General features: G+C 38.0%; 2 protein-coding genes across 3 annotated transcripts; both read right to left on the bottom strand.

The window, feature by feature from the left end:
• Nucleotides 1-1969: 1969 nt before the first annotated feature.
• Nucleotides 1970-8305, bottom strand: LOC117993501 (myrosinase 1-like). 2 transcript variants are annotated; one of them, XM_069506945.1, is made up of 7 exons: nt 8249-8305; nt 6923-7013; nt 5544-6119; nt 4807-5049; nt 3477-3634; nt 2804-3048; nt 1970-2262 (listed from the first exon to the last, which is right to left on the bottom strand). In XM_069506945.1, exons 2-7 carry the CDS (start codon nt 6999-7001, stop codon nt 2109-2111), a joined length of 1455 nt encoding a protein of 484 aa, XP_069363046.1. In that variant the 5' UTR covers nt 7002-7013; nt 8249-8305; the 3' UTR covers nt 1970-2108. The 2 variants fall into 2 exon arrangements, with proteins under 2 accessions (XP_069363046.1, XP_069363045.1); XM_069506944.1 differs by having other exon boundaries at nt 6923-7014; nt 8245-8290.
• A 428-nt stretch (nt 8306-8733) lies between these two features.
• On the bottom strand, nt 8734-13594 carry LOC117993434 (myrosinase 1-like). Its single transcript, XM_034981232.2, has 6 exons — nt 13504-13594; nt 12614-13189; nt 11937-12179; nt 11266-11423; nt 10200-10444; nt 8734-8892 (listed from the first exon to the last, which is right to left on the bottom strand). Exons 1-6 carry the CDS (start codon nt 13580-13582, stop codon nt 8739-8741), a joined length of 1455 nt encoding a protein of 484 aa, XP_034837123.1. The 5' UTR covers nt 13583-13594; the 3' UTR covers nt 8734-8738.
• Nucleotides 13595-24241: the final 10647 nt, after the last annotated feature.

Below are 24241 nucleotides of genomic sequence, written 5' to 3'. Positions count from 1 at the left end.
TCAAAACACGCTAAGCCGTAGGTCTCAAAACTTTGTTTACTTTGACGCAGTACGAGAATAAAACAGTACAAAAACTATTAGAAATCATTAAACATTTATCTAAGAGGCGTCAGAAAAGCAGATTTGTCTAAATGTTACATATTTTTCTGTAAAAAAGAAAAAATTGGAAACCAAGTGGTTTTGGCTTTGCCATGGGGATTATAGGTACGGGAAAGGGGTGGATAGGAACGCTATACTTACTGAATTGGAACGAATCAAGGTTAAATAGGAACAGTAAGGTTTATATAGGGACAGGGCTTTCACTTTAAATATTTAATTAAATTGTTCAAAAAAATTCTTCCTTCTTGTGTAGTCGACTAGTAAAATTTTGTTAAATGGCATTTTACTGTTTAATATTGATAAATAAATAAATAAATAAAAATATTTTTTATTCAATTAAACTTTTACAAGTAGGTATATGTAACTACACTACTTGTAACAGTTTAATTAAATAAAAAATATTTTTATTTATTTATTTTGAATCGTCAAACCACTGATTCGGAATGCCAGCAACCAGCAAGAAACTCGGCGGTTGCTTTTTTTTAAAGATTTGATACCTACTATGCCATGTATAATAACATATAGCCTATGTTACTTCTGAATAAAATAGCTATAGAATATGGTGAAAGAATTCTCAAAATCAGTCCAGTAAATTCAGAGTTTATCGATTACAAACAAACAAGTCTTCACTTTCCTAATCTAAATATATAAAAGGAAAAGGTGACTGACTGACTGATCTATCAACGTACAGCTCAAACTACTGGACAGATCGGGCTGAAATTTGGTATAAAGATTAAGACATAGGCATCCGCTAAGAAAGGATTTTTGAAAACTCAACCCCTAAGGGGTTGAAATAGGGGTTTGAAATTTGTGTCGGACGAAGTCGCGAGCATAAGCTAGTTTTGTAATATTAGAGGATAGACTAACTTGTGTTTGACAACCCTAACCTTTTTTCCCTATTCACCCCTTTGCCATTCCGTTACACCCCGGATCAAGTATAAATAGGGACAGCATATATTTTGATTAAAATATACCAGTAATTTAACATTATTTTATATTTTTTGGATGTTTCCTTAGAATTCTTACAACCGGAGATGCTTACAAACAGTTAAAGCATCATAATTTGTACCAAAACATCCGTAAATTTCAGTGCGAAGTTAGATTTCGTACCTATTCACCCCGTTTTACGGTACGTAACTACGTACAGACCACCTATCAACACAGCAGGATGTTAGGCTGAGAGTAGACTAATAACAATTTTATTATTATTGGTTTTTATAAAGTTAACTAGCTTTGCGGCACGCATGAAACGACTGCTGAATGATTGGTATAACTTTGTAGTGGGAGAAACCTGAAACCTCCCAAGCCCCATCAACAGTAGGTACCTACCTATATTATACTAGGACGTCCCTGTTGCAGAGGTCTAATAAGTGAAAGGTTGTGGCTCGTGGGTTCGCTTTCCGGCAAGGTTAATCTGATATTTCTAATTAACTAAGTAGGTACCTACTTATATCAGATCTCGTCTGGTGGAATACCTCGGCCATGGTTTGTTATCATCCTGCTGGCAAATCATGTCGCCAAACGATTAAAGCTTTCCGGTAGTATAGTTACCGGCAGTGCGAGCTCGCGCAGGTATTATTCCACGCGTGTACGGATGTAGCACTCATACTAATGCAGATGGCGAACGCAGAGTGTGTTCCACTCCCTCGCCCCACTGATGCCTAAAAAATGCTAATGCGACGCGTCTGTTCAAGAATGACTATTTAACTGGCGTGGACTAGTTATATAATATGTGGTGTAAAAAACGATTAGAGGTGTGGGTCTTACCATGGTCTTACTGCCAAGTTAGCTAGCTTTCATCTCTTTTTAATCTTAAACTGTAGGTACATTATTACTTACTTCAAGGGAAATAAAAAGAAAAAAAACTTCCGAAACTTTATTCCTTTTATTCATAGTATAGCCTCTCGCTTACTCACCAGTAAAGAACACCAAGTGTTCCGTTTTACCATGTTGGCACGGAACCCTAAAAATTAAGTAATTTTGAAACATAAAATTCGACAAAACAAATTTTAAAAAACATGTTCTTCCAACTCTGGTATGCTCGTATTGTTGCTATCCAAAGTCCTCGTCGCAATTAACTTCTTGTACCACAACGCGGATGTCCTCGCGGTCCTTTTTTTGTTTTCGTCATCGAAGTCCACCTCGAAGAGCCCGAATTTGGCACTGGAAAAATAAAAGATTGAAAAATAAATACTTTATTTTGAGTCTTGTGGAAAAGTGCTGAAAAAACGAGAGCGGAATGGAGCCCATTTTATTTATTTTATTGGCACGCAGTAAGTATCTATCGCAAGCTATGTCTTTCCAAGTCTCCATTCTATTATATGTTACGCTCAAAGACTGAAAACGCGTATTCTAATAACTCACAACGCGTTGTGGAAATCGATGAAATACCACTACGCCAAAATGGCTCTTATGAAAACGTTTACGACTTTTTGTTGCAATGAAGAAAAGCCACGACGCGTTCTGACTTCTGAGCACTAGTTGGTGTACTGTCACAGCCAACTAGCTTAATTATTAGAAGTTCAATTTAGCAGAATGTGACAATAAAGGAGAAGACTCGGAGGGCGAAGGAGAGGGAGAGGATGATGATGATTATGATTAAAGTTCAAGTTTTTAAATAAGCTACACCAGAAGACTCACTCCGTTACCCTCTTATTCAGCTACGTACATAAAATTCAAGGCCAAGCAACCCATTGGTCGTTACCTTAAACCAATATCCCATTCAAAATTATCCATCAGACTCCAAGCCGTATATCTGACAACATTACAACCGTCTTTTTCTATCGCGTCCAATATATTATCGAGGTATTTCCTGTAGTAGGATATCCTTTCAGGGTCCCTTAGTCCGCCTCCAATGGTCCCGAACCCGTTTTCTGTTATAAAAATTGGTGGGTCGTTGCAATTGTCTTTCACCCATTTTAAAGCCTTTCTTATACCGTGTGGTATTGCCTGCAACATGTCAAAAGAACATAATTAGATGCTATAAAATATACCCGGCAGGAAATATTGTACATCGACCTTTAGAAAGAGGTAGCGGTTTTGAAGAGCGTTGTCTTTATCATTAAGACCGACAAAATGACACAGGTATGCCTCTGATACTAAATGCTACTAAACTGCCCCCGATAGGGACCGTACAGTATCGTAATTGTAGTTGAATGGAACTTTAGAGCCTCATTACAGCTCAACGGGTAAAGGAGTCGACTGAAAACCAAGAGGTCGACGGTTCAAACCCCGCCCGTTGCACTATTGTCGTTCCTATTCCTAGCACAAGCTTGCCGCTTAGTTGGAGAGGAATGGGGAATGTTAGTCATTTAACATGGCTAATATTCTTTTTTTTTTTAAAAAAAAACTTCGAATGAGAATCTTAGAATACTTACAGTAACATGAGGTAGAGCAGCCGGTTTATAGTCCAGATAATTGAAATCTGCACCAAGGTCATCAGCATACGAAGGTATTGGTTGCGATCCAGACGTGTACGTGGAACGGGTGTAGTACCTCGTGGAGTAATGGTTAAAGCCGTAGAAGTCACTGGTACCTTAAAATTCACAGATAACACAGGTACAGTAGCCGGCAGGAAATATACATCGACCTTTAGAAAGAGATTTCGGCTAACTAATTGGTCGAGTCTCCTAACTAATTGGTTTGAGGTAGGTAAGAAGAGATCTGCATGACAATGGAGGTGATGTTTCATTCCGACCCCAGAGCATCCTCAGGATTCATTTTGCAGCTGTGCATTGTGGAGCCTAGCTACATTTTCTGAGGATGCTCCGGTGTTCTAGAAAATTTGTGTGGTGTTGTAAATGAATTTTAATTTTCGATCTTTTAATCTTTACATACCTACAACCTACAGGGTACTTCCCGTTGATCTAGAATCATGAAATTTGGCAGATATGTAGGTCTTATAGCTGGCTTTAGGGGTAAAATTTGAAAACCGTGAATTTAAGGTTAGACACACAAAAAAATTAAATTGTCATGAACTAATAATAAGGTTTTTAATATTCGAAGTAAGATAACTAGGTTTATCAAGTGGGGTATCATAATATGAAAGGGCTTTACCTGTGCATTCTAAAACAGATTTTTATTTATTTTTATGCATGATAGTTTTTGAATTATCGTGCAAATGTCGAAAAAATACGACTGTAGTACAGAACCCTCAGTGTGCGAGCCTGACTCGCACTTGGCCGGTTTTTATTATTCTCGACGATGTACTTAAGTTTGATAAAGATGTACATTATCATTTTATATTAGGTATTTAAAATATAATTTGCACGCCTTTGCATTCAAAATGTGGTGATACTTGGAAATGATAATTGTGACCTGTTTGTTAATCTGCATTTACAGCAAATAAATGATTGACTTGATGTATGTTGGTAGTGTGTATTACAGGCTTTTTCTGCTTCTTTAGTAGTGGGAGGGCAGGCGGTGCATATTGCATGCTGCACGTTGTACCACACAGATTTCCCAATTTTAGCACATTACAGCAAATTAACTTGTTGTATAGAAGCAGGCGTTATTTTATTAACTTAACTTTTTAATATTACAATAAAACTTAAAGCTAGCCTTAAGTCATTTACTTAACTTGTATTGCCTTGTACCTAACTATATCATGGACTTCCGCAAAGTAACACCTGCTTCTATCGAACAATAGAGGGTATAAATCTCTGTCTCTAATAGAAAATTAATAGTAAAAGTTTACAAGAAATCAACCTTTGGCATACTCAATTTCTTCTGGTGTGAACTCAGGCAATCTACTCCTTGGGAACCCCTGTTCAGCACTTTTGGCAGCCACCAGCTTTACAACACGGTCGGGAAACCCGCCTTTTGAAGAGAATATGGGATGGCTGTACAAGCCGACCTCGAATTCTATCGCATCCAATCCAGCTTCAACGTCCTCTGGAGAATTTGAAACTGCGTCACGAAAGTCGGTGGCTATTGTTATGCCACATTCACCTAAAAGCAAGAATCTATGTTACCCTTACGTCTTTTCTCAATTCTCAATAAAAAATAGTAGTTAAGTAAATATTGTTTAAATTTTGATAATTCACAATTACTTGGTCTTGCACCAAGCATGGAATTAAGTAATTAAAAAAAAAAAAAGATTAGCAGTTTATTTGTCAAATAAATTAAACAAAATAAGTTAAGCACAAAACAATAATAAAAATTAAGTAATTTAGTTTGTATGACGTCTTTTATTTTGGAAATGAAGGAAACATCACACCACAACTTTTTCAATGGCCACTTTTAGCGCATATTTTACTTTGTATACGGCATCCATATAACTAGTAGTAAAATGTTGCTAGGAGTGTACCTACGATCCTTTATTTTATGCAATGAAAATGTACGTAGGCTGAACATGAAATCATAACAGTTATTTTACCTACTATTTGAATTCGAGAAATTGTGATCCCTTTTTACAATAAAAAGTTAATCTGGACTCTATATACCTTTTTGCGTGTCTCTAAATTCCTTGTCATAAATATGCCAGGCCCTGGCATGAGCGAGAACAATATTCTTCGCCGCTAAATATTCTCCAACACCAGTAGCATTAATTCTGGGTGCGAATCTGTTCATGCCGTAACCAAACACCCCGAATTGCTTTGGTTCATTGATTGTGATCCATGACTTAACTCGATCACCATATAACTTGTACAAAACTTTTGCATAATCACCAAACCAGTCTACAATTAGAGGATTGGCCCATCCTCCTAAGTCTTGAAGATTCTGTGGCAGATCCCAATGGTAGATAGTGACTACCGGCTCAATATTGTTAGCGAGCAATTTGTTAATGAGGTTGTTATAGTACTCATAACCTGTTTCACTGATCTTATTCGCATAACCAGTTGGTAATATCCTTGGCCACGATATGGAAAATCTGTAAAAGTCCACTCCAAGGAATTTCAGCATTTCAATATCCCGTTCATAGAATTCAAAGGATTTGCACGCATCGTCTGCGTTTGTTTTATCCTTTATATGTTCAGGATGATTGTGACACAGGGTGTCCCATATGTGAGGAGTTTTATCTGTTGAAACACCAAATATCCTATTATTAATTACACCATTTGTATGACAAAACATAGTGGAACCATTTAGTTTCTGTCGGATCACTAAGATTTAATTAGTTTTTAGAGAATTTTCATAGGCTTACGTAAATATGTAGATATTACCTAAACAACTACTTTTATGCAGATTGCATACAGTTAGCTATTGACGTAGACACCCGCTAAGAAAGGATTTTGAAAATTCCACCCCTAAGGAGGTAAAATAGAGGTTTGGATTATAATTTTAAATTAGTAGTAGTGCTATAAATGTATAGCAGACTTGCTACGTCATCCCTTCATTCAACTTCATCCATGTTTCACCTATTCGACCTACAGCATTACGCTACTGGTGTCGGCGCCATTTTTACTAATCGCTATGGTGGCTAATTTACCCTTACGTCAGTACAGCCTAAAGTTATTATACAGTCGGTCGACAGAGACGTCCGGCCAGTGAACTATACTTAAAGAAGTACGCTGGAAGACGTGTGCTATACGCAATAACCGTAATTTTTTGTGCCAACTCGAAGTGCCCCACCGAGCGTAACAGGAATTAAATATTTATGTCAAATGGTCTTCGTGTTAGACTATGTTGACAGATGTCTCATCATGACTAACATTTAGTTCAGAGTACGCTTATCTTGGTCATTTTATGACACTCACTGTTGCTGTTATTAGCGCCAAAATGGCGAAAACCAACTTGCTTTAAAAACAGATCGGCAATCGCAAGTCTAGCGTGTAAAAGGTCAGTGGTATTTACGCTGTCATATTAGGGTGGTATGACCTACCAGCAGTATCCCATGCGCCTTCTATTTGAAATGATGCTGTAGCAACACCAAGCATTAGTCCTTCAGGAAGTTTTCTCATTTTCTCTCTTTTCTATAAAATTACATTAGTTTTAAGAAACATCGATACCTATCAGAGGTGTTACGGAAATTCGCATCCGCATCCGCAAGTGCGGAACATTCGCATTAATTCAGAGATCCGCATCAATTAATGCGGAGCTCTTACGGATGCCTATACTTGGTTAAAAAAAATTATACTTACAATTCATTTTAAGAGGTCCTCCTTGCAACAGGTTAAAGAATAGAATAGAATATATTTTCATTCAAATAAACTAATAATAAATTTTGCTGCTCAGTACTAATGAAACGATTTTACTAAAGAAATATTAGTCGTCATGCCTAAACTTTTCTTTACGAGAACAAAATGATAACTGCTTTTAGAAATTATTTTGTCAACTCGTTGAACGAGAATATAATTGTAAAAGCGTTTGCCATGTGATAAGTATAGAAAAATTTTACTAACACTGTCTTGCAATTTACACAATGTACTAGAAAAAAATAGGAATAATGTTGTATTTTTTAATAACTTTTTAAATAACGGCAGAAAAATTACCAAAAAAATTAGGTAGATGTATTTGGCGCCGTAGACCTCAAAAATCGCATAACACTAAAACGATGGTAATAGCGGTTATCATTTTATTCGCCGGGGACGGCGAATTTGCCACTGGTTCGGATTGCCGTTCCTACCGAGAAGAACCAGCAAGAAACTCGGCGGTTGCTCTTTTTAAATGTAATAATGTAAAACATAAAAATATTTCTAGCGCCGCACTGTCCGTTATATAGACTTAGAAACTCTCCAACAGTGCCCCAAACAGGTTTAATTAGAAAGGAAATAATGCGATTTCTTTAGCGTAGTATTCACAAATATTATGTACTAGCTGATGCCCGCGACTTCATCCGCGTGGAATAAGGTTATTAAAAATCCCGTGGGAACTCTTTGATTTTTCGGGATACAAAGTAAGCTATGTCACTCTCCAAGTCTTTATCTATACCCATTACCCATACAAAAAATCACGTCAATCTGTTGCACCGTTGTGACGTAATTGAAGGACAAACCAACAAAGCAACAAACCAATAAACCAACAAACAAACACACTTTCGCATTTATAATAAGGGTACCTACTGATGACATCGTTTGAGTCAAATCTCGATTTTATCAAACCACTGTCAATAAGTAATTTAATAATCTTATATTTCTAACAATTCAAATCAATTTGTAAAATAAACCAGTTAATTATTGTTATCTTCAAAATGTATTTAGATACATACCTTCTTAATGTTACCTCAACTGTAATTCGATGGCACGAAAACACCGAAATGGCGAGTTTTACTGTTTACAGCTTAATTATTATCAGTTAAATGGTTTAGGTAGACTAATAAACGGTGATAAGAAGTACAGGTGAGTGCGGTACTTATTTCATCATTTAATAATAAAAATTACTTATTCTTATTACAGTGAGCTATGGAAAGAGCTATGCTACGTGATCAAATCAGAAGTGAGGAGATCCGTAGAAGAACTAGAGTTAGTCGCACCCCACTGACGCCTAAAAATGGTATTGCGACGCGTCTGTTCAAGAATGACTAAACTATCAGCAATAAAGGCTTAAAAAAATCAAAAAAGTTCCAAAACTTCATTCCCTTTATTCATAGCCTCTCGCTTACTCAACAGAAAAGAACACCAAGAGTTCCATTTTACCATTTTGGTACGGAACCCTAAAAATTAAATAATTTTTAAACATAAAATTCGACAAAACAAATTTTAAAAAACTCGTTCTTCCAACTCTGGTATGCTCGTATTGTTGCTATCCAAAGTTCTCGTCGCAATTAACTTCTTGTACCACAACGCGGATGTCCTCGCAGTTCTTTTCTTGTTTTTGTCATCGAAGTCCACCTCGAAGAGTCCGAATTTGGCACTGGAAAAATAAACGAGATTGGAATGGAGCCTATTTTATTTCTTTCAATGGTACACAATATTATCTATCGCTGGAAGCTATGCATCGTCTTTCCATTGTAATACGTTACGCTCAAGAACCAAAAACGCTCATTGAGCCACAAAATAACTCACAACGCGTTGTGGAAATCGCAGAAAGACCACGACGCCAAATTCGTGTTGTGGCTCTTATGAAAACGCTCACGACGTTTTGTGGCAATGAAGAAAAGCCACGACGCTTTCTGAGTACTAGTTGGTGTACCTCTGTCACAGCCAATCAGCTTAATTATTAGACGTTCAATTTAACAGAATCACTACATAAATAGTCTAAGACAAAATCGCTTCTCGCTGTCCGTCCCTATGCTTAGATCTTTAAAACTACGTAACGGTTTTGAGGCGGTTTTTTAATAGATATAATGATTCAAGAGGAAGGTTTGTATGTATAAAACATGTATGACATAGTAGAGAAACACTTTTTTTAGAGGTTTCTAATGTGATGTCGTAAATAAAATCATTTTTTGCGCTTACATTGCAAACGCTGGCTAAACCCTACGAGATAGATCAAAATAATGTACTAAGTACAGTATTGTACACTTAGAATAACAACCCGATTGTACATCTTAAAAAGGTCTACAAAAATCCGCGATGGTATATATGTAGGGATAACCCACAATAACCATTTTTTATCCTTTACTTTTTACTTACGAGAAATAATGGCTTATTTACGAAGCGATTTTAAGCAATGCTGTATTAATCCTTATCCAACTAAGTAAGTACCTTAAATACATTGTGCATTTAATGTAGATCAATATGACCCTGTATAGTATGTAATTTAAATGAATATTTTCAAAGATATTAAAGATTTAAAATGCAGGGACAGTGGCCATTAATAAATCACAGGGTCAAACTTTTAACGTTGCAGGCTTAGATTTTAGCGTTGAGTGTTTTTCATATGGCCAATTATATGTCGCTCTTTCAAGAGTAACCTCTAAAGAAAACATGTTTGTATTGTCTAATGACAAAAAAGCTGTGAACGTTGTATATAAAGACATTCTGTAGTGTATTTAGTATCAGTATTGCACCCGTGCGAAGCCGGGGCGGGTTGGTAGTGTGACAATAAAGGAGAAGAATGGGAGGGGAAAGAGGAGAGAGAGGATGATGGTGATTATTAAAGTTCAAGTTTTTACATAGGCTACGCCAGAAGACTCACTCCGTTTTGCCCTGTCATGCAGCTACGTACAATATAGTAATCAAGTCCAAGCAACCTATTGGTCGTTACGTGGTCGTTACCTTAAACCTCTATCCCATTCAAAATTATCCATCAGACTCCAAGCCGTATATCTGACAACATTACACCCGTCTTGCTCTATCGCGTCCAATACATTATCGAGGTATTTCCTGTGGTAGGAAATCCTTTCAGGGTCTCTCAGTCCGCCTCCAATGGTCCCGAAACCATTTTCTGTTATAAAAATTGGTGGGTCGTTGCAATTGTCTTTCACCCATTTTAAAGCCTTTCTTATACCATGTGGTATTGCCTGCAAAATGTTAAAAAAAACATCATTAGATGCTATAAATGGCTTTTTAAACTGAAATAAATTTAGACGCCAAAGTTGGTACCCGGCAGGAAAGACCTTTAGAAAAAGGTAGTGGTTTTGTAGAGCGTTGTCTCTGTCATTGAAACCGAGAAAACGTCACATAGGTATGAGTGACAGAGACAATGCTTCACAAAGCGAAAATCACATTCTAAAGGTCGATGTACAATATATTTTCTTGCCGGCTACTGTATATCTGTCTGTTAACAGACACACATTTATTAATATATATTTTTTATATTTGACTCATGTATAGACGGTGACTTGCATCCTAGAGCCACACAATGGAAAATTAACAATTCTGACAATTTTTACAGTGTAAACCAGCTAATAAGTAATGTTGTAATTGATGAAGTTCAGTTGTTTGTGCTAAAAGAAAAACCAGTAAGCTTTTGAAATCAAGAATTGACCAGATATAGTTCGAACTTAGGGTCTCTATAGCGGTTGCTTAAACAAAAAATTTTCTCCTCTTTTGGCTTTTATGAGTTGTTACCTAAGAATAAAGGGGATGCTGCCGTGTAGAAGCCGATCAGGAATACTCTTTATTAATACGGGATTAATAAAAACTGCCATACCCCTTCCAAGTTAGCCCGCTTACATCTTAGATCGCAGCATCATTACCACCAGGTGAGATCGCAATCAAGGGCTAAGGGTCTAGCCGTACTTCCAAGGCGAACTGTTCCGATAGGAACCTATATCGTAACTTATAGTGGAATAAAAAAAGCATCGTCGAATGGAAATCATAGAATTTCGCAAAAGCTTACAGTAACATGAGGTATAGCGCTTGGCTCGTAGTCCAGATAATTGAAATCTGCACCAAGGTCATCAGCATACGAAGGTATTGGTTTCGATCCAGACGTATACGTAGAACGGGTGTAGTACCTCGTGGAGTAGTGGTTGAACCCGTAGAAGTCACTAGTACCTTAAAATCCACAGATGATACAGGTGCAGTAGCCGGCAGAAAATATTATAACCTTTAGAAACAAATTTCGGCTTCTTAGTGCGTTGTCTGTCACTCATACCTATGTGACGTTATGCCGGTTTCAACGACAGAGACAACGCTCCTCGAAACCCATTTCTCTTTCTATAGGTCGATGTACAATATTTCCTGCCGGCTGCTGTAATTTTAAAGTGTTCATTCGGAAAGGAAATAAAATATGGAGTAGAATATAATTATTTATTGTCGGGAATAGGAGGCAGGAGACCACGTGGCAGGTGTCACCAGACACCAGACCAGAGGGGTGCTGTATCATATTGTGCCATGTTGATTTGTCTGCTCCACATTGTGCAGTATAGATTCGCCTTATGGCGGATTATAGCTATTAAGTTTGGCGGATAAAGTAACACCTGCTTCTATCCAACAATGGAGGGGATGTCTTTACTCTCTGTCTCTAATATCTACATGTTTATACTTAGTAAGAATTTACAAGAATACCTTTGGCATACTCAATTTCTTCTGGGGTAAATTCAGGCAATCTACTCCTTGGAAACCCCTGTTCAGCACTTTTGGCAGCCACCAGCTTCACAACACGGTCGGGAAACCCGCCCTTTGAAGAGAATATGGGATGGCTGTACAAGCCGACCTCGAATTCTATCGCATCCAATCCAGCTTCAACATCCTCTGGAGAATCTGAGACTGCGTTATGAAAGTCCGTGGCTATTGTTATGCCACATTCACCTAAAAGCAAGAATCTATGTTACTCTTATGTTTTTCTTACGTCTTTTCTCAATTCTCATTATAAAATAATAAATAAGTATTGTTAAAATTTTAATAATTCATAAAGCTTGGTCTTGCATCATGATTTAAATTCAGACTGAATTAAATAATTTAGTTTGTACGGCGTCTTTTATTTTGAGAATGAAAGAAACATCTTCTCAGCACAACTTTTTCAATGGCCACTTTTAGCGCATATTTTACTTTGTATACGGCATCCATATAGTAATAAAATGTTCCTAGGAATCTACGAACGTAGTTCTGATCTTTATTTTATGCGAAGAAAATGTAGGTACGCAGGTTGAACATGAAATCATTACAGCTAGTGTACCTACTATTTTATTTCGAGAAATTGTGATCCCTTTTTACAATAAAAAGTTAATCTGAACTTTATATACCTTTTTGCATGCCTCTAAATTCCTTGTCATAAATATGCCAGGCCCTGGCATGAGCAAGAACAATATTCTTCGCCGCTAAATATTCTCCAACACCAGTAGCATTAATTCTGGGTGCGAATCTGTTCATGCCGTAACCAAACACCCCGAATTGCTTTGGTTCATTGATTGTGATCCATGACTTAACTCGATCACCGTATAACTTATACAAAACTTTTGCATAATCACCAAACCAGTCTACAATTAGAGGATTGGCCCATCCTCCTAAGTCTTGAAGATTCTGTGGCAGATCCCAATGGTAGATAGTGACTACCGGCTCAATATTGTTAGCGAGCAGTTTGTTAATGAGGTTGTTATAGTACTCATACCCTGTTTCACTGATTTTATTCGCATAACCGGTTGGTAATATTCTTGGCCACGATATGGAAAATCTGTAGAAGTCCACTCCAATGAATTTCAACATTTCAATATCCCGTTCGTAGAATTCATAGGATTTGCACGCATCGTCTGCGTTTGTTTTATCCCTTATATATTCAGGATGATTGTGACACAGGGTGTCCCATATGTGAGGAGTTTTATCTATTGAAATTGAAACACCAAAATCCAATATTGCATTAAAGCATAGTGTAAACATTTTGTTTCTGTCGGATTCCTAAGAATTAATTTTTATGGGTGCTACTATGAAAATTTTTATGGGCTTATGTCTACATCTAAACACCTACTTTTAGGGGTCTACCTACGTTAATTCATCATCAGCATCATTTAATATAGTCAAAGTTAAAGTCAAATATAATAGTAACCAAGTTGATTTGTCGGCAATCGCAAGTCCAGCGTGTATTAATAAAGGTCAGTGGTATTTACGCTGTCATATTATGGTGGTATGAATGACCTACCAGCAGTATCCCATGCACCTTCTATTTGAAATGATGCTGTAGCAACACCAAGCTTCAATCCTTGAGGAAGTTTTCTCATTTTGTTCTCTTTCCTATAAAATTACATTAGTTTTAAGAAACGTCGATACTTCTTATGATATACTCAATTAATACCGTAATATTATGTAAGTACGAGTTATATTTTCGTAATTTGTAACCTCTTTATAGAGGTCACAAAGTTCAATCTTCATAAGAGGGAATGGAATAGGCATCTTCTAGGGTGACACGTTACCTCCTTAGTTGCATCATCATACTAATTATTTGGTGTGATTCTATAAGAATACTTAGTTTAAAAATTATACTTGGGTACAAATTTATTTTAAGAGGACCTCCTTGCAACAGGAAAAAAATTACAATAATATATCCTTACTAGCTTATGCTCGCGACTTCGTCCGCGTGGACTACACTAATTTCAAATCCCTATTTCACCCTCTCAGGGGTTGAATTTTCAAAAATCCTTTCTTAGGTGATGCCTATCTACGTCATAATAGCTATCTGCATGCCAAATTTCAGCCCGATCCGTCCAGTAGTTTGAGCTATGCGTTGATAGATCAGTCAGTCAGTCAGTCAGTCACCTTTTCCTTTTAAATATACCTATTTAGAAGATATTTCTAACAATTCAAATCAATTTGTAAAATAACCTAACAGTTAGTTGTTATCTTCAAAATGCATACTTTTACATACCTTCTCAATGATACCCCAACTGAAATTCGATGGCACGAAAACTGAAATATGACGAGTTTTACCTACTGTTTGCGGCTTAATTATTATCAGTACTTAGGTACAAGTCTTTAGGTAGACTTATAAACGATGATAAGAAGTACAGGTTGCGGTTCTTATTTTAATAGCCGATGCCCTCGACTTCGTCCGCGTAGATTTTGAGCACTCTTTGATTTTCCGGAACAAAAGTAGCTTATCTCACTCCCTAGGTCTATATTCTATATCCATGCAAAAATCACGTCGATCCGTTGCACCCCTGGCACCTCTCTATCCGCCTTCTCCACTCCTGTCCCGCTGGCAAGTTAAGTACATACCGATCTCAAAGCCCAATGCAAATAGGAATGTTAGCAGGATTTGGATTTTGGAAGCAAGCGGCATCGCGTCAGTTAAATAGTTCCTTTATCTAACCGACTAGTATTGGTCAGTTTCTAAATCGCCACATTTTAGGAATGCAATTCCTTACACCATCAGGGTTGACGAGTTGAGTCCTCGAGTTTAACGATAAAGTCTTTGCTAGGTAGGTGCCTCCAATCTTCATAGTATAAAATAAAGTCGCTTCCCGCTGTCTGTATGTATGAACGCGTAGATCTTTTAAACTACGCAACGGATTTTAATGCGGTTTTCGCCAATAAATAGAGTAATTCAAGAGGAAGGTTTATAGGTATAGTTTTATTTTCAAAAAATTAGAGATCCCAAGGGAAATTGAAATAATGTGAATCAGGTCGGAAAAAATCCTCTCATTTGAGCGTTTCCGAGGCATGCGCTGCCTAAATGGTCAAAGTTACACGAAAACAATGTACCTATCGTGAAATTGTTTCTCAAAAAGTCCGCGATAGCATATATGTATCTTTTAAGGTTGGCTCATAATAATCGATTTTATGATTTTCAAAAGTGATCCGAAACAAAGTCTTACTTTCGAAGGTGTTTTTACTGACATACCTAATATTATAAAAAAAAAATCAAATCAAAAATGGGTTCACAAAAATTATTATATAATATTAGGCGGTCCTTACAATGAAACCGATTAGGTATACTAACATAGTTATTTAAGAATAAGAAACATAGTTTACTAACCCAATAATAATTCTTTTATATTTTATTTTTTGTTAATTATGCACTGTATTAGTAATAAGAAAAATATTGTAAGGAGAAAATAAAGCTATTTTTTTTACCTACTATTAATTCTTATCAAAATAAATAGTAAGCTATGTCACTCTCCAGGTCTTTAACTATACCCATGCAAAAATCACGTCAATCCGTTGCACCGTTGCATCGTGATTGAAGGACAAACCAACAAACCAATAAACCAACAAACAAACACGCTTTTGCATTTATAATAAGGGTACTGAGGTACCTACTGATTTAGGTCTTACAAATTTAGAAGCAGTTACAATAGAGTAAATAAGTCATTAAAGGCATTAAGTAAGTAATTACACAAAATAATACATATTAGGCAGTAGGTACCTACTACTAAGATAACATCGATAGGGAGTGATAAGAAATAAGAATTATTATCAGGTACTAGATGATGCCCGCGACTTCGTTGGCGTGGATTTCAAGTTTTTAGAATTCCCTGGGAACTCTTTGGTTTTCCGGGATAAAAAGTAGCCTAAGTACCTATGTCCTTTCCCGGTATGCAAGCTATCTCTGTAACTACCTACAAAATTTTTGTCAAAATCGGTTAAACGGATGGGCCGTGAAAGGCTAACAGACAGACAGACACACTTTCTCATTTATAATATTATACTATATAGATCGGCAAACTAGCTTCTTCGTGTAACTTTGTCCGCGTTTACGGTTCCGTACCCGAAGGGTGCCAACGGGACCATAAGCCTCCAGTATACGTCCGTCTGTCTGTCTGTCAGCGTGCTGTATCTCGTGAACCGTAGTAGGTAGTGTCGAAATTTTCACAGAATGTGTATTTCTATTGCCGCTTTTATTACAACAAATAATAATAAAAAATTCAAAATGGCCGCTATGAAAATTAAAAAAAAATTAAAGCTGTGTGTTAATTATTCGATTATTCGTTTGTTGATTGAGGTACCCTCGAGGTACCTAATTATAATTTGAAAATGGAAGAAAATTATGTCCAAAATTTTTCTTCGTCACGGTTGTCCTCACACCGTGAGGACTCATCCGATCCGAGTCTGAAAATCATAGAAAAATGTGTTCCTTTTTGTTTTGTATGGTAGCTTATGACATTATGTCGTAGTTAGATATTTTTTATATCCGTATTTTCACGGATTCAGATCAGATGAGTCCGTGATCGCTGTCATGAGGCGCTCGGTCACTAATAATGTTTCTCACAAATTCGAGTATCGAAATTTTTGATATCCAAAAAAAACATTTTTTTGGATAGAATAGAATAGAATGTTTTTTATTCATGTAAACTTTTTACAAGTGCTTATGAATAGTCAGGTAGTTTTAATTTCCTACTGGTTCGGAATGCCGTTCCTACCGAGAAGAACCAGCAAGAAACTCGGCGGTTGCTCTTTTTAATTTTTCAAGTCGATAGTACCCACGGTTCTAAAACCAATAATATTTCACTAGAATATCATGCATGCTGCGTGCCATGAACATAAAGACACCAATAATAATTATTTCGTTTATGACCACAACGGTGAAGCCAAGGAAAATAATCCATACTAATATTATAAATGCGAAAGTGTGTCTGTCTGTCTGTCTGTCCGTCTGTCTGTCTGTCTATCTGCTAGCCTTTCACAGCCGATCCGTTCAACCGATTTTGACGAAATGTGGTACAGCGATAGCTTGCATCCCGGGGAAGGACATAGGCCACTTTTTATCCCGGAAAATCAAAGATTTCCCACGGGATTTTTAAAAACCTAAATCCACGCGAACGAAGTCGCGGGAATCAGCTAGTAATATCATGTAGCTGCAATACCAGATTGAACTAGACTAGGGCTATGGTGACGTGAAATCGTAGAAAATAGGGCTACTTTAGGACTACCTAGGGTGGGCTGCCAGCAGTGGCGTGCACAGGTATTCAAGCCAGGGTATGCAATTAGGTATGAACCTATTTAGTCATAGTGAAAAATAAGCATTGAGTTATTAGGACTAGGGTCAATAGGGTAAGCAGTGCATTTATGCCTCTATGACCTGCACGTCACTGGCTGCCAGCCAGTAAACCTCCCAGTGTGCCTGGGTGCTGCTGGTCCCTTTTGGATTTGGACCCGAATAAGCGCCGCTGGGTTTAGTGGGGAATGGTCGCCGTAACTGACATGACCATGCAAATAGTGTAATGTACTGAAAATGTTTTATAGCAATTGCTTAGTATACTTATAATTGCAATTGACAAAGTGTATGCGTTACCACAGTTTAAATAATAGTACCTACAGTGCGACAAGGCTCTTTTGGCGCGTGGCCAAACTCGGAACTAAATTAAAATATCACTTGCTTCAAGTAGTAGATTGCGTGGTAGACTATGGCCAAACCCCTTCTCTCTGAGAGAAGACCCGTACTCTGTAGTGATTCTAAAATAGATTTTTATTTATTATTAGCTGATGCCCGCGACTTCGCCCGCGTGGAATTAGGTTTTTAAAATCCCGTGGGAACTCTTTGATTTTCAGGGATAAAAAGTAGCTTATGTCACTCTCCATAGGTCTTTATCTACACCCATGCAAAAAATCACGTCAATCCGTTGCACCGCTGCGACGTGATTAAAGGACAAACCAACAAACAAACACACTTTCGCATTTATAATAAGGGTACTGATTATGCATCATAGTTTTTGAATTATCGTGCAAAATGTCGAAAAATACGACTGTAGTACGGAACCCTCATACGGAACTGTCATTGACATTAATTCTGACTCTTTATATAAGTTTCGGGAAAAGATCTTTGCATATTGGAAGTCTTGAGTAGGAAGTATTATCTTTAATCTTATTGATGTTTGTTTTTTATTTTGTCACATATGTTTGTAAATGTTGTATTAACTTATAATTGGCGACTGCACTTAGTAAGTAATATTTTCAGAATTAAGTTTTTTTTTAAAATGTATTAGTGTAAGTTGCCGTTAGTTAATTTAATAAATAAAATAAAATAAAATAAAAATAAAAACCTCGTTGCGTGAGCCTGACTCGCACTTGGCCGGTTTTATTATAATATAATAATTTCTGTGACCTAAGTAAGTAGGAGCCTAAGCAAAACCTACCCAAGAAATAATACCTAGTATGTACTTGTAGCTAGCTAGTTGCCTGTATTTTGCGGTTTTGTACCGCAATGACACCTTTTGCCTCGATTCATCATGATCAACCCATCGCCGGCTCACTACAGAGCACGGATCTCCTCCCAGAGAGAAGGGTTTTGGCCATAGTCTACCACGCTGGCCATGTGCGGATTGGTAGACTTCACACACCTTTGAGAACATTATGGAAAACTCTCAGGCATACAGGTTTCTTCACGATGTTTTCCTTCAACGTTAAAGCAAATGATATTAAATGTATGAAACGCACATAACTCAGAAAAGTTAGAGGTGCGTGCCCGGGATCGAACCCCTGACCTCCGATTAGAAGGCAGACGGCTTAACCACTAGGCTATCACAGCTGTATTTTGCGGTTTTGTACCGCAATGACACCTTTTGCCTCGATTAGAATCGTATAAAATACATTTGAGGACTTGCGGCTTAGTTGCGACAGTGCATATCACACGATTGCACTGGTTAAGCAACGTTGACCTAACCCAGTAACTAGATGGGTGATGGGACTTTAAAGGTGCGAATTGGTAATCCATGACGCACGGTTAGCCGTCCCGTCGGTTCTGGTTATTATCTCTTCTTCTCGCGTCTCGGTCCTTCAATTTTGAGAATCGTGGCTCCCTCGAGATATCACTTTCTTCACGATGTTGCGCCATTTTTGCCTATTGGAGGCCGTACGGAAGGCATTGCAGGAATCTGGTCGGACCAACGTCTCGGGATTCGTCCGCGGGGTCTCTTTCCTCCGATCATGCCAGTGATGAGCAGTTTCTCTATGCTACTCGCGTTTTTAGGGTTCCCTACCTGAAAAGGAAAAACGAAACCCTTATAGGATCACTTTGTTGTCTGTCTGTCTGTCAAGAAACCTACAGGGTACCTCCCGTTGACCTAGAATCATGAAATTTGGCAGGTAGGTAGCTGTCTTATAGCTGATATTCGGGGAAAAATCTGAAAACCGTGAATTTGTGGTTACATCACACAAAAAGAAATTAATTTGTGGTCATAAACTAATAATTAGTATTTTCAATTTTCGAAGTAAGATTATAACTATATCAAGTGGGGCCTCATTTGAAAGGGCTTCACCTGTGGATTCTAAAACAGATTTTTATGAATCATAGTTTTTGATTTATCTGGCACTTGGCTGGTTTTTTTTAATATGTACCTAAGTTGGTGGTTCAATGAAAAAAAAATAAGAGATCTCATCGAATTAACTAAATGGCATGTATCTGCAGTAGGTAGGTACCTGCCGCTCGTTCTCTATAAAAGAAATAAATTTTAGGTAACAATAGTTGTTGAACCTTGGTATGAAATTTGGGCATGTTAAGGCTGTCTGGTACCTACTACTTATTGTATAGATACTCGTATGTATATTTGAACAACTGTAACGTCTGCAAATGTAAATGATCGCTTATTGGAATTTTTCTACGAAAATCTACTACTTAAGTAGGTCAAGCGTATGAATTTCTTTTTTATTCATTATAGGCGCACGCTTGACCACGATCACACCTGATGGGCAGTGATGATGTGGCCTAAGATGGGACGCGATTGCATAGAAGGTGCCTATTCACTCTTGTCTTAAAGATACCCGGATTATAATTGGCAGGAAACACTGATCTAGGAAGAGTATTCCAGACCCTAGCCGCGTAATAAGGAATGATGACGCAAAGCGTTTCGTACGCGATTTTAATCTGATCATGAAATACTTTTCTTTCTTGGACGTTACCACTGAATCTGAACAAAACGGCCTAACGGCTCTTCAGGTTGAATTATATATGTGCTTAAGTCTAACCAACGTCAGAGTGGGCTCTATAGATCTCACCCTTAAAGCCAGACACCTGTAAAGTTAAAAAGTTTAAGTAAAGGTATGATTCCGAACCACGCTGCACGCAGCAGCGCTGCCGCAACAGTGCTGTCACCAGCTGTCAAAGTCCTGTCGCGGCACTACTGGTCCCCATACAATCTCTATAAGCTTATATGACATTACATTCCGAGCTAGGCAGCAATGTCACGGCAGCAATGTAGCGGAACTTTGCTGCCTAGCTCAGAATGGGTGGTTAACAAAGTTATAATAAGTGGGTAGGTATAGGCATGATTACAAAATAAAAGAAAAGAAAGAAAAGACGTTTATTTACCAAACTGTGCCACACATCACATCTTATAACTAAGTTCCGGCGCTTCTTCCACCTGAGCATGTGTAAATAATATAGATAAGCTGTGATAGCCTAGTGGTTAGGACGTCCGCCTTCTAATCGGAGGTCGGGGGTTCGATCCCGGGCACGCACCTCTAACTTTTCGGAGGTATGTGCGTTTTAAGTAATTAAATATCACTTGCTTCAACGGTGAAGGAAAACATCGCGAGGAAACCTGCATGCCTGAGAGTTCTCCATAATGTTCTCAAAGGTGTGTGAAGTCTATCAATCCGCACATGGCCAGCGTGGTAGACTATGGCCAAACCCTTCTCACTCTGAGAGGAGACCGGTGCTCTGTAGTGAGCCGGCGATGGGTTGATCATGAACAAAATGAAGGGGATATATAGAGACAAATGAGCGGCACATAATATCCGAGTTACACTTACGCAGGAATTAGAACAAATATAGAAGACACTTGAACACACACGAAACCACATGAGACAGGGCCGCACTCTACAATATCTACTAATATCTGTCGACTAGTAAAGACTGCTAGTTTGAATACTGCTCTCACAGCATACCATGGTTACGTGTCATCAGTACTCCGTTATGGCCTGATTATATGGGGAAATTCAACAGATTTTAATAAGGCATTCATAGTTCAGAAAAAATGTCTACGAGCTATTCTTAACATGCCTCCTTATGAATCATGTAAGCCTGTCTTTCAAAAACATGGAATATTGCCACTTCCATGTATGTACATTTTAGAAATTGCAAAGTTTGTCAAAACGAACTTTCATTATTTCAAAACTCTGCATGATAATGTTGGAAAAAGAGGATTGAGAAATCAAGATAAATTAGTGTCTGATAGGATCTCCAAAACATCATTATACCAAAAAAATTGTTACTCTATGTGCATAAAAATCTTTAACAAATTGCCGATGGAGATTAAAATGCTTCCATTTAAACAATTCTGTCATAAATTAAAAAAATGGTTGCAAGAAAAAAATTTTTATACAGTGGATGACTTCGTACGACATATTAAGGCTTAATTTCGAGATTTGATTAAGTAATTAATTTCATCAATGTAATTAATTTATTATTATGTTAATATTAACATGCACTTAAATAAGACTATTTTAGGTTTTCTCTGACATCATATTTTAAATTTATTTTTTATTTTTTAGTACCTATGTTAATAGTAACTAAATGTGTAACTGACACTATTGTAAAATTGCGCGCCATTGATGGCAGATTGTAATTGGACTTTAATATTTTTAAGACCCTATGTACATACAATTTTGCAATTAATAAACTTATCTTATCTTATCTTATCTCTATTTATATAAAAGGAAAAGGTGACTGACTGAAAAATTAGTTTATCGAATTAATGGTCACTAGCTTATGCTCGCGACTTCGTCCGCGTGGACTACACAAATCCGTCCAGTAGTTTGAGCTGTGCATTGATATATCAGTTAGTCAGTCCGCTTTTCCTTTTACATATAATATATCTATAATTAAATAATTCATGGATTAATCAAGACAATGAAATGTAATACAGCCCTGGTTAAAGGCTGTGTTCACAAGACCTACATTGCTGAACCGCAGGCTTCACTCAGCCCAGTTCAAGCCCGATCACCTCCTGTGTCACATCTATCGATACCAGTAGAATCGATATCTTTTAATATTTTGTAATTATTGTGTCACTAGCGACTGCCCGCGGCTTAGCTTGCGTGGGAACATCGAAACATCCGGCCCTTATTTCTTATCTACATTCCGGAACTTCTGTGCAAAATTTCAACTTTCTAGATCCAGGAGTTTTGGCTGGCCGTTGATGAACCTACCAGTGAGTGAGTTAAGACTTTTTATTTTATTTATTTATAGACTTTAGAAGTTTTTCTGGGTTCCGTACCCAAAGGGTAAAACGGGACGCTATTGCTAAGACTCCGCTGTCCGTCCGTCTGTTACCAGGCTGTATCTCATGAACCTTGATAGTTAGACAGTTGAAATTCACAAGTCTCCGGGATGCAAGCTATCTTTATAGCAAACGTCAAAATCGGTTGCGGATAGACCGTGGGGACAAACAGACACACTTTCGTATACTTTTAATTTAAGTAATATTAGTATGATATTAGTTATATAATTATTCAGAGGTAGGTATGATGTGGACCTATGGAAAAATAGCGCATTTCATGACGTGGATATTATTTGCACAAGTGGTGTCTTTCGGGTACCTATATTCGTAGTGTTTGTATCACATAACCTCGTCTCGAAAGTTATATTACCTATAACTACACATTATTATAAGTACTTAGGTACCCATAAAGTTTCCATGTCATGTGTAGGTACAATACATAAACTGATGCTCTCTTTATTTCCAGAAAAATATTTCATGTGAATAACGACGGGATCTCAATTTGGAATCTTAAGTCGAAACCAACAAATATCAACCATTTTTATTTGTTTTTATTGCTGGGAAATGCGTTTACGCATCCCTGCCCCTCCCCTGGAAGCCAGCCAGCTACCCAAACAGCCAGCCAACTGAAAGGAAGGTATGTGGGACTCGCCGGCCGAGAGGCGGCTGGAGTACCCACTAAAACCCAGCAGCGCTCCTGCGCGTCGTCTGGCGACTGGGTCACGGGAACACCGAAGCAATCAACCGCGACCAGGGACTCACTCACGAGGTCCCCCACCACACGTCCGAGGCGCACCAACGATATGCGCCTCGCCCCCCGTGGACCCAACGGACAACAGGCACGTCGCCCTCGTCCCATCCTTCGCCTCGTCCACTGTGCCCTCTGCTAAAAACCCCTACTGTCTTCTTGTTGACCGTGTACCCGCCTTTCAGCCTACAACACAGCAACATTCTTGTCTTTTCACTTTTTCCTCTCTTTTTCTTTTCTTCCTCCTTCTTCTTCATTATTGTTTCTGCGAAGTTTGTTATAGCTGTCAAGTTTTCTTCATTTTCTAGCATTTTTTTAACTTGATTTTCTACTGTTATGTTTCCTATTAAGTATACTGACAATTTCTCTTCTCTCCTTCTCCCAGTTTACACAGATATGGTGTGCATAGCATCATCAACTTCGCAGCGCAAGTTTATACCTGTAAGTTTTACTCACGAGGTACCTAGCTTACGTAATTAATTGATTGTTGACAACAAATTTACTAAGGTAAATCTACGTAAGAGAGTGTAATTATGTATCTAATACTTACGTGAGCAGAACGTTGAGGTGTATCCGCGGCCTTAGGAAAGATGCAAAAGAGAAAATAGATTTTTTTGTGTTACAGCGTGCTATCCTGCCAGCTGCCAGTGATGACATATGGATTCGAGACATGGTCGCTAACTATGGGCTCATAAGAAAGCTCAGAGCCACTCAGCGGGCGATGGAGAGAGCTATGCTTGGAGTTTCTCTACGTGATCAAATCAGAAATGAGGAGATCCGTAGGAGAACTAGAGTAACCGACATAGCTCAACGGGTTGCGAAGCTGAAGTGGCAATGGGCAGGGCACATAGTTCGTAAAGCCGATAGATGTTGGGATCCAAACCGGAAGGCTCAGTGGTAGAAGAACCCCCACTAGGTGGACGGACATCAGACGAGTCACACGGAGCCGCTGGATTCAGGCGGAGCAAGATGGTGGC

Source organism: Maniola hyperantus, chromosome 24, assembly GCF_902806685.2.
Source record: "Maniola hyperantus chromosome 24, iAphHyp1.2, whole genome shotgun sequence".
NCBI lineage: Eukaryota > Metazoa > Arthropoda > Insecta > Lepidoptera > Nymphalidae > Maniola > Maniola hyperantus.
The sequence above is the reverse complement of the archived record's forward strand: the minus strand, read 5'-3'. Positions and strand labels throughout refer to the sequence as shown.

Coding starts and splice junctions, on each gene's coding strand:
- LOC117993501 (XM_069506944.1), bottom strand. Junction 6,120..6,922: donor AGGCGCATGGGATACTGCTG/GTAGGTCATACC, acceptor GTGTTTCAACAG/ATAAAACTCCTCACATATGG. Junction 5,050..5,543: donor ATTTAGAGACACGCAAAAAG/GTATATAGAGTC, acceptor TCTTGCTTTTAG/GTGAATGTGGCATAACAATA.
- LOC117993434 (XM_034981232.2), bottom strand. CDS start 13,582: ATGAGAAAACTTCCTCAAGGATTGAAGCTTGGTGTTGCTACAGCATCA. Junction 11,424..11,936: donor AGAAATTGAGTATGCCAAAG/GTATTCTTGTAA, acceptor GTGGATTTTAAG/GTACTAGTGACTTCTACGGG. Junction 8,893..10,199: donor GAATGGGATAGAGGTTTAAG/GTAACGACCACG, acceptor TTATTTTTCCAG/TGCCAAATTCGGACTCTTCG.